Source organism: Sphaeramia orbicularis, chromosome 17 (assembly GCF_902148855.1).
Source record: "Sphaeramia orbicularis chromosome 17, fSphaOr1.1, whole genome shotgun sequence".
Taxonomy (NCBI): Eukaryota; Metazoa; Chordata; class Actinopteri; order Kurtiformes; family Apogonidae; genus Sphaeramia; species Sphaeramia orbicularis.
The window spans coordinates 33,603,337-33,618,021 of NC_043973.1; the positions used below are offsets into that span (position 1 = coordinate 33,603,337).

The 14,685-nt window shown below is 40.2% G+C and overlaps 1 protein-coding gene across 1 annotated transcript in view; it reads left to right on the top strand.

Moving 5' to 3' along the window:
* The window catches only part of LOC115436797 (choline transporter-like protein 5-A), an 81,086-nt gene that overhangs the window by 42,583 nt on the left and 23,818 nt on the right, over positions 1–14,685 (top strand). Inside the window, exons 5-9 of the mRNA XM_030159736.1 lie at positions 3,371–3,455; positions 4,629–4,757; positions 7,266–7,326; positions 13,429–13,552; positions 13,636–13,719. Coding sequence (XP_030015596.1) covers positions 3,371–3,455; positions 4,629–4,757; positions 7,266–7,326; positions 13,429–13,552; positions 13,636–13,719 — 483 coding nt within the window. The remainder of the gene's footprint in view (positions 1–3,370; positions 3,456–4,628; positions 4,758–7,265; positions 7,327–13,428; positions 13,553–13,635; positions 13,720–14,685) is intronic.

Sequence of the window (14,685 nt, forward strand, 5' to 3'; positions counted from 1 at the left end):
TTTTTTTCTAAATCAGTCCAGCTGCTTTTTGACACCTGGTTGAATTCCAAAAAGAAATTACACAGTCAAAACTCAGTAAAAACACAGAAAAAAAAGAAAATCACCACAATGCTGCAAACAGTAAAAAAACAAAAAATGACAAGAACAGTGGTTAAAAAAAAAAAAGAAAAGAAGTCTATTTTTATAGCGAGTCGGTCTCACTGCTCTGTGTTTGGGGGTGCACTGAGCATGCTCAGATGTATATACAAGGTTCCCGCAGGGTCTTTTAATACCTTAAAAAAAGTATTCAAAAAGTACTAAATTTGATATGGTAGGCCTTAAGTTCTGTTGGCATAAACTTGTTCTGTCTTGTGTTTAAATGTGTGTATTAAATGTCCAAACTAGAGAGAAAGTAACATTAGTTGACTCAGTTTCACTCGTTCCAACCCGACAATTTATATTGAAAATAGGAAACAATTATCTAACTTTGCAGAGAAATGATCACAGAACATTCAGTTCTGTGAACAGTGTAATATTTAATCTCTGCTGATGTTAATACATTTTCCTAAATTCTAGGAGTGACAAAGTTTGTTTTTTTAGTATTCATTTTTAATTGACATATATTTCATCACCCATACACTGTCTGTTTAGTTATATGTAAGTATAGTGTTGAATGTGTAGGCTAATGCCCCTGTGATCATACTATGTCTATTTGTTTGTTTTTTTTGTTTTGATGATGCCTGTCATTATTTGTATTTTTTAATTTATAGTGAATGAGTGATGTACTAATGTTGGCTGTTTTATGTCTTGTTCTGTTACCTGCCTAAGGACTGCAGATGAAAAAGTTATTTTTACTAATTCTGGCATATTTACAGTACGTACAGTAGATGTATTTTTTATACAGCAATGTTCATAAACGTGCATGGTCCCTGTTAAACCAATAAATAAAAAAAAGAAATAAAAAAAGAAAAATAGGACTGTGAAATGCATTCAGTTCTGCTTTAAGTAGTCTTTAAAAGTCTTAAATTTAGCTTGTAGAAACCTGTAGGAACCTTGTATGTGAAGAAGGTCTATTCTATCAGTATGTTTTGAATTTTTTCCGATTGAGCAAAAGGTTGAATTTTTATGAATATTTAAAAGAAATCATACATTCAGAAGGCTCACCACAGACACGTCAGGGGTTAAAGGGTGAAAACATTTCCTCCATCCTGTTGTGTTTCCAGTTTTCTTCATCTCCTGATCAAATGAAGTTCCTGGTCACACATTCTTCTCATCTTTCTGTGTTTATAACTGTCATCTTTATTGTGTTGTCGTGTCTGTGAAGACGTCTGTACTTCTAATAACAGTTCCATTTATGAAGGGGGGGTCTCGTTGACTTATTCCATCTTCTGTGGATCCAAAGGTCTAACTGTGTGTTGGAGTTAAACATGACTTGCATGTCGACTCTACGGCTCAGTCTTGTTCACATCTGTTTCTGTGGACCGTCCCTGATAGCGTGTCATTCTTTGTGCCACTCATCTTCACAGAAACCTCTCCTCATCAAAGTGGTGAACAGCGGTGGTGATAAATGAAGCCATCAGCTCACCGGCCTGCAACACACTGATAAGAGAGTGTGTGTGTGTGTGTGTGTGTGTGTCAGGTTTTTAGGATTCTGACACATGCAGACACACAAAGAGCTCAGAAAACAAAGGCAGTGGTAGTTGTTTCTCTTGCTTGCACTGCCCTCTGCTGGGGGTTTGTGTTCACTACATGCTGTTCAGCTTTTTTCATTCTTTCATTCATTCATTTTATTTATTTGGTTCATGGTTGTGCACTTCATCAGCAAACATTTAATAATCATTAGGTGAAAAAAACATGTACACACCCATGCTTGAAAAGGAGCAGGATGAAGAAAATCTGAAATTTCCTACCCCCTGCTAAATAATAATAGCCTTAATGGTTAGCTATACACAACTAGCTAAAGCCTGACAAACCAAACAAAATACATCCAAAGATAATACAAAATGAATACAAAATAAACAAAACATTGGTGAATATATGTACCTGATGAAATGATGCAAAACAATTATGATACCAGACCAAAATAAGTACATAAATATATCACAAGATGCAAAACAAATACAAAGTAAAATGTAAAAACTTATAACCGTTCATATAATGTCATTGTTCTGTCTTTATACACTTTTTTCAGTTGGAATATGTTTTTACAGTCCTTCAGCTCATTATAAAGAGAATTCTAGAGTTTAACACCCACCAAATACAGGCAAATACAGTCAAAATACAGGAGAAGAAAAAAGTTTGGTTATCCCATGCATTTGTGACAGATTGACACTTTACAGTATATTCTGCTATAGTTTATTCTTTATACTGCTTATTTATTCTTAATTTATTTGTACTTTTTCTTTTTTTAACTGCATGACTGAGGGCTTTGAATGTAGAGATAATATACTTCAAATCCTCCTGGCAGCAGTAGTAGTTAAGGGTATCACTGTCAATTAGTTCTAACTGATAGTTTAAGATTCCAGAGAGAGAAACCCCTAAAGATGGTCAACTGTGTTGCTCATAATGTTTTGAATCAAAAGAGCAAGCCCCCCCCCCTCCACCCGGTAGTTTTATTTTATTTTATTTGTTTTGTTTATTTGTGTGTAGATCTGTTGGTATGAATCAATCTGATGTGATACTCAAAAGACAACAAACTGAAAGTATGTACAGTGTAAGTCTTATGATTATATGTTGAATGTCTGTCTCCAATAAATAATAAGTTTAAATAAATAAATAAATGCATGACTTAACAAGGTGAGAGAGACACAGTATCTTAATTATCTGTTCTGTGCATCTAGTGAATTCACAATTAAGAATCTTTGAATCTTCATGCTGTGTTCCATGGAGGTCAAAACCAAATGTTTCCACAAGATAATGAAACACACCCAGGGCATAGCATGTTGAAGCTGTCAAGAATTTAGTCATATTATATTATCTTGTTAACACTAAATAAAAAAGCATGTTTGTGTCTGTCTGATGCAGCCAAACTTTATTGAAACACAAGGTTTTTCCTTAAATGTTATGAAAATATTTGAGATTGTGTAAAGTTTGAACATTGTCCATAACCTTTTTTACACTACTGTATATCATGAGTATATAATGATAATATATACAGATAAGCGGATGAAGACAGTGTGGTATATCATAATATATAATAATAATAATAATAATAATAATAATAATAATAATATTAATAATAATTCTTGTTTCATCTATGTGAAAAGGGTGTAAAGGAGACATATTTCATGTTGATAAGACTTTTCATCTCTGAAAAACAGGGTGGAGGAAAAAAGTAAATATTGCCTTAGTTAATGTCACACCATTTTATTCTCTCATGTTTCTGTTTCAGGAAGAAACCGATCCTGTTCTATTTCAACATCCTGAAATGTGCCAACCCTGCCATACTCATCAACCTCCAGTGCCCCACAACCCAGGTATTTACTGCATGCTCTGAAAATAGTAATGTTTGTTCTGTTGTCAAGTGTTTTCTGTGACTAAATGAACAAAATGAACCTTCACACTAAAGGTGTGGGAGACTTTCGTGACCAATTTTTCATCAAATCTGTCAAACCTCAGTCATATCCTCAGTATTGTGAATCTGTAAGTCTTTCGGTGATTATTCAGCTGAGTCTCTTCCTCATGGTGAACAGTTTCTTAGTTCTATCCACCAGAAACAAACCATGTGTTTACAAACAGAGCCCGTAGGTAACTCGGGCATCTTTGAAATGTTGTCACGACGTGCATTGTGGGAAACGGAGGTTCACGTGTCCGCCTGGCAGCGGCAGCTGGAACGAACACGACACAGAAACAGCTGGAGCTCTGCATCCCTCTATGCATATTCCTCCAGCCGTTTCCGCATCATGTTTGTTGCTTTTTCATCCTGCCACCAGGCGGCTGTGCGGGAAAAAAATAAATAAATAAATAAATATATTTATTTTTTTTTTTATTTTTTTTTTTATTTTTTTTTTTTTAAATTTTATGGGGTTTTTTGACAAATCTCCAAAAATGGCTCAGTATGGCCCCCTAAAGACCACACACTCCAGTGGGAACAAACTTTGGTATACATGTTTATAAGATCTACAGAAAAGTCAGTGGGGCTGATGATGTCAGACCAACAGGAAGTCCACTATTTTGAATTTTGTGGCCATTTTTGGTGATTCTCTGAGCTTCTATTGGATGGTACTCCTCCTAGGGATTTAACTCAATTGTCTTCAAACTTGGTCAGTTAAGTTTTAAGAGGTTGTAGATGAAAAGGTATGGACAGTTTGGGAGGGTGACCTTTGATGTGTTCAGGGCAGGCCAGTGAATTTTGACGTATTGCTGTGAAAAATGCAGCTGTTATAACTCGGCCATTTTTTTATCTAATTGACGCCAAACTTGACGTGTTTGTAATAGTCCCACCCCGAATGAAATAATAGAAGAATATAAAATCTGACTCATATAGTGCCACCTATTGGTGGACAATGGAAATCACATCTAAGTCAGTATTGCAACATCCTTAGTCATGTTAGTCATCTGACAAAAAATACAGTAGAACACTTTTCATAAATGATCCAGGCAGCTTCTGAGGAGAAATAACCATGTTTCATTTTCTCTTTTTCTTTCAGATGTGTGTGTCCAAGTGCCCAGATAAGTTTGCCACTTACACTGAGATGCAGCTCCAACACAAGCTGAGCAGGAGCTACTGGGATTATTACAGAGAGTTCTGTAAACCCGGCTTTAACACCCCCAACAAGGTACTTGTACCAGCACATCACATTTATTTATGACTTTGACATGTAGCAGTTTTTACCAACCACAGAGCACAGATACCTTGACTGAATCTGCATTTTTACACATTTAGAACATGAGGGAGAAAGTTACATCTACAACTTATTTAACCCTTAATAGGGCACTCAGAAATACACTGAAATTCAAATTAAGAGTAACCAGTAAATTTCTAACCTTAGTGTGTGTTATTGGAGGATGTAACAAGACTTTTACTTTTATGAAATTTGTCAATTCTTTTTTTCATTGTCATGTAGAAAATCAAGGCAAATGAAGTTACCATATTTGGTTGTTCTTCACCCATAAGTGGCAAAAAAAAAAAAAAAAAAAAAAAGAGTAGAAAAATGCAGAGACGTGGGACAGAATCACTGGATTCAGGAATCAGATTTTACTACCAGTCAAAAGTTTGGACACACCTGCTCAGCACCACTGGGAACTACTTCAAGACTTTTGGAAACATTTCAGGTGACTACCTCATGAAGCTCATGGAGAGAATGCCAAGAATGTGCAAAGCAGTAATAAAAGCAAAATGTGGCTATTTTGAAGAATCTGAAATATAAAACATGTTTTGAGTTATTAATAAAGTATCTATCTATCTATCTCACATTTTTTTAACTACATAATTCCATATTTGTTCATTCACAGTTTTGATGCTTTCAGTGAGAATCTACAGTGTAAATTAGTGTTTTTCAACCTTGGGGTTGCCTTAAATTCATTTGGGGGTCCCCTGAAATTTCTAGTAATTGATAAAAAATAAAAAAGACTAATCAAATATATTTTTTAATGATTCAGTATATATTTCATTATAATTAAAACAACACACTTTTTCTAATAAAAACAAGTTCAAATAAAATGCAGGATATAATATCTGAGAGGGCATATCTTGATTCACTCGATCATGTGACTGCATGTGTTACTACGCTTCAACCTGCTTGGACACAATCAGAAAAACCAGACCAAATAGAGAATGGGAAGATTTCTTCGTCCACTTGGCCCAAGACATCTCCAAGAGAAATTGAGAAGCAGACACCAAAAAGGTGCATTATATACATTATATAGCCTAAATGTCATCTGAAATTAACATTTATTTGCAATGTAATATAGCAAACTATTACATGATCAAAAACAAATTAATTTTGGCAAAAAAAAAAGACTCAGTTTTGAATGTCTGAGGTCACCAGAAATTTGTGACGTTAAAATGGGGTCACGAGCCAAAAAAAGGTTGGAAACCACTGGTGTAAATAGTCCAGGTGTGTCCAAACTTTTGACTGGTTGTGCGTCTATATCTTTATATCTATATATATATATATATATCTCTATATCTTTATATCTCTCTCTTTATATATATATATATATATATATATATATATATATATATATATATATATATATATATATATATATATATATATATATGAAAATACAAGAAAAATGACTGTAAGGTGAAAGGAACATGTGTTTTAGAACATTAGAACTGCAGAAGTGCTGCTACACACACCTATCACCACATTTGACCCCAGATTGTTGTCTCACTGTAACCGTTGCTGTCACTGTCTTGCAATGTATGCTGAAATTACCAAAAATAGTCACTTACCCAATAAAGGGTTAAATGTCTGAGATTCACAACCAGACAATAAGAAATATATTAACATTAAGGTCATCTACGGCTGTGTCTGTGGAAGTCACTGAAGGCCCAAGAGGAGGTGAAAGAGGTCATTTTATTAAAACACAAAACTTAAGTACATGAATATTTATGTCTAGTGTCCAGAAATAAGGATTTACCTCATAAAACTGACCACTATAAACTGTGACCCCAGTAAATAATGTTATAATATGATCTTTTGTTAGTGTTCCTCCATCTGTAATTACCTGCTGCTCTGTTTCAGAACACTGACTTATTACAACAGAAATGTATTATTATACTTTAACTGTATGTAATTACAGTGGCACACAGAATTAAAACCCTAAACAAGCGTGTCTGTTGCTTCTGCCTCTGTATCTGTACAAATTAGGAAAAAAAAACATCTTGACAATGTTAGACTTATGCAAGACCAAAATAACCACACTTTTCAGCCTTATAACTTAAAATAATAAGCTCATAATTTATTTCACATTAAATCATCTTTAATGATCATCAAGACCAGTTTCAACCAACATGGATCAGACAATAATATGTAGAAAAGACCATCCTGTTGTTTATGGAGGAGTTGGTCATAGCAGTCATGACCAACAGTTTGGACAGTGACAATAATTTCAATAACTCTTATTGACAAATGAATAAATAAAATATTGTGAAAATATAGATGCTTGATCACAGAGGGAAAATGTCACCTGCTAAATTCTTGTACCCTTTACTCATTTAAGGGCCCAAACTTTTGTACTTTTACTTGAATAAAGACGTTTTTACTTCTACTCATGTAAAGAAGGTACTTAATTGACGTCTGCTTGTTTTAACCTTCCTGTTTGTGTGTTTTCAGCCGGTTTCTCAGGTTCTACGTGATGAGGACTGTCCCTCCATGATTGTTCCAAGTAGACCATGTAAGAATTAAACTCTTCAGTCACATCTACAGAACCTGCTGCAAATCAGAACATGTTTGAATGTAATGCTTCTTGTAAGATTCACCTAAACATTTACATAAAGTTGGACTAAATGATTATGACAATGTGATTTCATCCCTCCATTATCTTCCGCTTCTTCTGGGGCCTGGTCACAAGGGTAACTATAAGCAGGGATGCCCAGATTTCCCTCTCCTCAGACTCCTCCCTCTCCCCAGACTCCTCCTCCAGCTCTTCCAGGGGGATCCCGAGGCATTCCCAGGCCAGCCCACAGACATAGTCTCTCCAACGTGACCTAGGTCTTCCCCGAGGCCTCCTCCCGGTGGGACATGCCCAGGGAGGAGTCCAGGTGGATCCGAAACAGACGTGTGATCCACCTCAGCTGGTTCCTCTGGATGTGGAGGAGCAGCGGCTCTACTCTGAGCTCCTCCCTGGTGACTGAGCTCCTCACCCTATCCCTAAGGGTGCACCCAGCCACCCTACGGAGGAAACTCATTTTGACCACTTGTATCTGGGATCTTGTCCTTTCGGTCCTGACCCAAAGCTCATGACCATAGGTGAAGGTAGGAACATAGATTGACCGGTAAATCGAGAGCTTCTCCTCTCGGCTCAGCTCCTTCTGAATCACAACCGACCGATACAGTGACTGCATCACTGCAGACGCTGCACACGTCTGTCTGTCAATCTCATGCTCCATCCTTCCCTCACTTGTGAACAAGACCCCAAGATACTGGAACTCCTCCACTTGGAGCAAAGACTCTCCGCTGACCTGGAGAGGGCAAACCACCTTTTTCCAGTTGACAACCATGGCCTCGGATTTGGAGGTGCTGATCCTCATCCCACTCGCTTCACACTCTGCTGCAAACCGCCCCAGGGCACGCTGAAGGTCCAGGTTCAATGAGGCCAACAGAACAACATCATCTGCAAGAAGTAGAGATGAAATCCTGTGGTCCCCAAACCGGACCCCCTCCGGCCCCTGGCTACGCCTAGAAATTCTGTCCATAAAAATTATGAACAGAACCGGTGACAAAGGGCAGCCCTGCCGGAGTCCAACATGCACCTGGAACAGGTCTGACTTCCTGCCGGCAATGCGAACCAGGCTCCTGCTTCGGTCATACAAGAACCGGACTGCCCTTAGCAAAGGGCCCCGGACCACATATTCCCAAAGCACCCCCACAGGATACCATGAGGGTCACAGTCAAACGCCTTCTCCAAATCCACAAAACACGTGGACTGGTTGGGCAAACTCCCATGAACCCTCGAGCACCCGATGCACAGTGTAGAGCCCATGAACCAAGACAGTCAGTCAGACAGTCCTGCACATCCAGAGACTTAAGGTACTCAAGGTGAACCCCATCCACCCCCAGTGCTCTGCCACTGAGGAGCTGTTCAACCGCCTCGGTGACTTCAGCTTGGGTGGTGGACCAGTCCACCTCTGAGACCTCAGCCTCTGCTTCCTCCATGGAAGACGTGACAGTGGGATTGAGGAGATCCTCCAAGAATTCCTTCCACCGTCCGACCACATCCCCAGTCGAGGTCAGCTTCTCCCACTTCCACTGTAAACAGTGTTGGTGGGGAACTGCTTTCCCCTCCTGGGGCGTCGGACGGTTTGCCAGAATTTCCTCGAGGCCGACCGACAGTCCTTCTCCATGGCCTCCTCAAACTCCACCCAGACCCAAGTTTTTGCCTCCACAACCGCTCAGGCTGCGGTGCACTTGGCCTACCGGTACCCATCAGCTGTCTCGGGAGTCCCACGAGCTAACAAGGCTCCTTAAGACTTCTTCAGCTTGACGGCATCCCTTACTTCCAGGGTCCACCACTGGGTTCGGGGATTGCCGCCGTGACAGGCACCGGAGACCCTGCGACCACAGCTCCAAGCAGTCGCTTCAACAATGGAGGTGGAGAACATGGTCCTCTCGGACTCAATATCCCCAGCCTCCCCCGGGATCTGGGAGAAGCTCTCCCGGAGGTGGGAGTTGAAGACCACACTGACATTGGGTTCTGCCAGACGTTCCGAACAGACCCTCACAACACATTTGGGTCTACCGAGTCGGTCCGGCTTCCTCCTTCACCAGCGGATCCAACTTACCACCAGGTGGTGATCAGTTGACAGCTCCGCCCCTCTCTTCACCCGAGTGTCCAAAACACGTGGCCGGAGGTCTGACTACACGACAATGAAGTCAATCATCAACCTCCGGCCTAGGGTGACCTGGTGCTACATGCACTTATGGACATCCCTGTGTTCGAATATGGTGTTTGTTCTGGACAAACTGTGACTAGCACAGAAGTCCAATAACAAAACACCACTGTGGTTCAGATTGGGGAGGCCGTTCCTCCCCATCACCCCCCCTCCAGGTCTCACTGTCGTTGCCCACGTGGGCATTGAAGTCACCCAGGAGAACAATGGAGTCCCCAGTCGGAGCACCATCCAGCACCCCTCCCAGGGACTCCAAGAAGGCCGGGTACTCCGCACTGCTGTTCGGCCAGTAGGCCCAGACAACAGTGAGGCACCTGTCCCCGACCCGAAGGCGCAGGGACGCGACCCTCTCGTTCACCGGGGAAAACTCCAACACATGTCAGCTGAGCTGAGGGGCTATGACCACGCCCACACCAGCCCGCCGCCTCTCACCATGGGCAACGCCAGAGAAATGGAGAGTCCAGCCCCCTCTGGAGGGGTTGGGTTCCAGAGCCCAAGCTGTGTGTGGAGGTGAGCCTGACGAGATCTAGATGGTATCTCAACCTCCCTCACAAGCTCTGGCTCCTCCCCCCCAGTGAAGTGACATTCCATGTCCCAAGAGCCAGACTCTGTGTGCGGGGATCAGGTCATCCAGCCCCCTGCCATCGACTGCCACCCAATCCACATTGCACCTGGCCCCTATGGTTCCCTCAGTGGGTGGTGAGTCCATCGGAGGTCGGGCCCATGTCGCTCCTTCTGGCTGGGCCCGGCCGGGCCCCATGGGCAAAGGCCCGGCCACCAGGCACTCACATTTGAGCCCCAACCCTGGGCCTGGCTCCAGGGTGGGGCCCCGGCTGCGCTGTACCGGGTGACGTTGCGGTCCTTTGTTCTCTCTCCCTCATGGGGGCTTCTGAACTGCTCTTAGTCTGGCCCATCACCCAGGACCTGTTTGCCTTGGGAGACCCTACCAGGGACATAAAGCCCCCGACAACATAGCTCCTGGGATCATTTGGGCGCTCAAACTCCCCCACCACGATAAGGTGGCAGCTCAAGGGGGAGACAATGTGATTTATTTTTTATCATTAAAATAACTGGGACTCAGTATGTAATCACTACACTTGGTTAAAGGTGATAACTGATGTGTATAAATCAAAATAAAAAGGAATGAGTCTGAAGACAAAATGAATCCAACTGAGAAAAAAGAACTAAGAAAAAACTGTTGGCTAACTATGTATTCAAAAAAACCATTAAACTCTGTTTAACCTGTGTTAACTGGGTTTGAAATTAAATAAAATAAATAAACAGAAATGGTCAAGAATTGTAACTCCAAATCAGAAAAAGTAAAAGACGCGATGGAAAACCCCCCCAAAATTTCTGAATTTGCTTTGACCCATATTTATTTGCAGGCAGTATAAATAAAATATAAATAACTCTATTAATATGTGTAAATGTTCATCCATTTCTGCCATTTTGTGCTGTTTACGACAAGTAATGAGGCAAAAATAAGGCATTATAATGTAATCTCAAGCAGCTCATTTCAGCAGTTGATCTTGATTATGATTTGGTGAATATTATTATATTAAAGGCCTAGGATAATATTGTATATAATACAGTTAATATAATCATGTGCATTTGATACATAAAGTCTGTTATATTATATTGCATACAAACATACTATAGGAGAGGATACAAATAAAGGTTCACATGTATGAGGCTTGTTACCAATATGACATTAAAAAAGTGCTATTTATGTATGTATTATTTTCTTATCCCTTTCTTTTCTCCTCTCCCTTTCGATTCCTTTTTCCTCTCCTATTTCTTTTTCCTTTCCTCCTTTCTTTTCTTCTCTTTTTTCTTTTCTGTCTGATCTTTTTTACAGTCTAATATTGAACATAAATTCATCATCATATATTATTATTTTTGTGTCTAATGTCCAAGGTTATAATCGTTAACGAAAACGAACGAAATGACGACAACTAAAATTGAAAAAGAAATTTCATTAACTGAAAAATAAAAACTCTAAGAGAAAAAAAACAACAACTGAAACTGTATTGTGAGCTTACAAAACTAACTAAAACATAAAAATTATGGATGAAATTCCCTTCGTTTTCGTCTTTGTCAATGTCGGATTGATATCAAATTGATTTATTTCGCTCCAGCAATTTTAGCTAGTGGCACCATATGGCACTTCACAGTCCATCATGTCTGGTCACCTGTGGTTTCCAGTCATCTTCTGGTCACCACTCTACCTGGAACATACAGACTAAAGCTGGAACACAGCAGCACAGTCCTGTCTGGGATTTACTTCAGTGATACATGGGTCTTTTTTTTTTTGGCGCTCACTGTGTGTGCGCGAGTGACAGAGACAGAGCGGAGCTAAATGACAATGTCAGACAGGTGTAGAACTAGCATCCAGGTAAAGACTGGAGAGTTTATCACCATGAAAAGGCCTTCCAAGCCCTTAACTGCACAGTTTAGAAGAGGAGAAAAGAGGAGGATGAAAACTAATCCAATTACAGAGGGATGGAACCTGTTAGAATGTTAAAAAACGTTTGATGTTACTAGCTACAGCTAGCTGAATTGAAATGAAGCAAAGTTGGCTAATAATGGAACTGTAGATGATTAAGATATGAGATCTGCTAAGGTATGTGGTTTACTGCTGGTTAGCTGGTTATATATGTTTATATATATGTTTCTATGCAGCTTAACTGCTGGTTAGCTGGTTTATATATGTTTCTATCTGGTTTAACTGCTGATTAGCTGGGTTATGCATGTTTCTATGCAGCTTAACTGCTGGTTAATATATGTTTCTGTGCAGCTTAACTGCTGGTTAGCTGGGTTATGCATGTTTCTATCTGGTTAAACTGCTGGTTAGCTGGTTTATGTATGTATCTATCTGGTTTAACGGCTGGTTAGCTGGTTTATGTATGTTTCTATCTGGTTTAACTACTGGTTAGCTGGTTTGTATATGTTTCTATCTGGTTTAACTGCTGGTTAGCTGGTTTATGTATGTATCCATCTGGTTTAACTGCTGGTTAGCTGGTTTATGTATGTTTCTGTCTGGTTTAACTACTGGTTAGCTGGTTTGTATATGTTTCTATCTGGTTTAACTGCTGGTTAGCTGGGTTATGCATGTTTCTATCTGGTTGAACTGTTGGTTAGCTGGTTTATATATGTTTCTATGCAGCTTAACTGCTGGTTAGCTGGGTTATGCATGTTTCTATCTGGTTAAACTGCTGGTTAGCTGGTTTATATATGTTTCTATCTGGTTGAACTGCTGGTTAGCTGGGTTATGCATGTTTCTATCTGGTTGAACTGCTGGTTAGCTGGTTTATATATGTTTCTATCTGATTAAACTGCTGGCTGCTTTGTGCATCTCCTCTCACGCTTTGCACATCTTCGCATTGTTTTCACATAAGTGACATTATGTATGGATCACCCCCCCACCCCGCTATAGGGAATTTATACATAGTACTCTACATGTGTTTGTCTGCGCTCAGTCAATGAGCCGCCCTAACCCCACTCCCAAATAAAGTGTCCAGGGTAACCCACTGATCCGTGCCTCACTGATTTCTTTGAATAGGATGGTGAGGAAGATAAAATATATGAAATAACTAACACTAAAACTCAACTAAACTAAAACTAAGCATTCAGAAAAAAATAACTAATAAAAACTAGCAAACAGGCTCTAAAAACTAATTAAAACTAACTGAATTAGAGAAAAAAAAAGTCAAAATTCAATAAAACTAAACTATAATTAAAAACCCAAAACTATTATAATCTTGCTAATGTCTCCTCTTGGTGTTTCCCTGCGTCCTCTTCTCTTCTGTGTAATATTAAACATAGATTCTTGTTATTTTTGTGTCTAATGTCTCCTCTTGGTGTTTCCCTGCATCCTCTTATCTCAGTTCTTCAGAGGTGTCTACCAGACTTCATCACTCTCAATGGGACTGTGACGGTGGCAAACAGAACCAGGTTTAAAGACGCTCTGGAAACGGCTCGCAGTGTCACCGAACTACAAGACGCTGCCAAGTACGGCTAAACTCAGCTCTAATCCTTTTCCTAATGAGAGGCTTTCATGTATGTGCTCACACCATGGTTCTGTCTCCTGTCAGAGGGATAACAGGCCTGGTGGACACCAAGGAGCTGGGCATGAAGGTGGTGGAAGACTACACCAAGTCCTGGGTGTGGATACTCATGTAAGTGCGCACACATGGAAACACATGGGAAATAGTCTGTGAAAAAAGTCTATTAGGTTTACTGGACTTTGAAACACTAACGGAACAGTTTCATCAGTTGAAATGAGGGAGAAGTCTAGTTTTCCTGGGACTGTTTCATCACTGCTCATGTTTTTTTTCTTAACCACAAAACACCAAACGTATTATATTTGATACATGAGTTTTGAAGCCCTCTACATGATCAGTAAGACTTTCTTCTTGAAAAACCTGATGTATACAATTAGATACATGCAATACACAGATAATCCACCAGGGGGAGGAGTTCATTCACCAGAGGCTTTTCCAGTGACACTACAAGACTACCACTGCATCTATCACTACCTGAAACACTGCGTCTACCACTACGTGGTAGTCCGTTTACTCAGACATTATCAATGCTCCTATTTGAATAGCAGCGTAGCTTCTACTCAATGGGTTGGGGTTTTTTTGGTGCTGATTTCAACAAGTTCAATTGTGTAACCCTATGATGTAAATGTCTAAAAAAATGCAACATAGCTCATCAGACTGAAGCCACTATGCATAAAATCGGATCTATATCAGATTTAGGACCACACATGAAAGTGGCCTGGGTCGGATTACAAAAAAATCTGATTTGTGCTTTTCAAACTGTCTCTAACAGATCAGATAAAGTGCACATATGAGACAGGTAGTGGTAGGCAGTGGTATGGGGAGTGATAGAAACAGTAATAAAGGTAGCGGAAAAGGTAGTGGTGGTGGTAGTAGACACAGTGATACAGGTGGTGGTAGAAAGTGATACAGGTAGTGATACAGGTAGTGGTAGACACAGTGATACATGTAGTGGTAGACACAGTGGTATAGGTAGTGGTAGACACAGTGATGCAGGTAGTGGTAGACACAGTGGAACAGGTAGCAGTACAGGTAGTGGAAGGCACAGTGAAACAGGTAGTGGTAGACACAGTGGTAAAG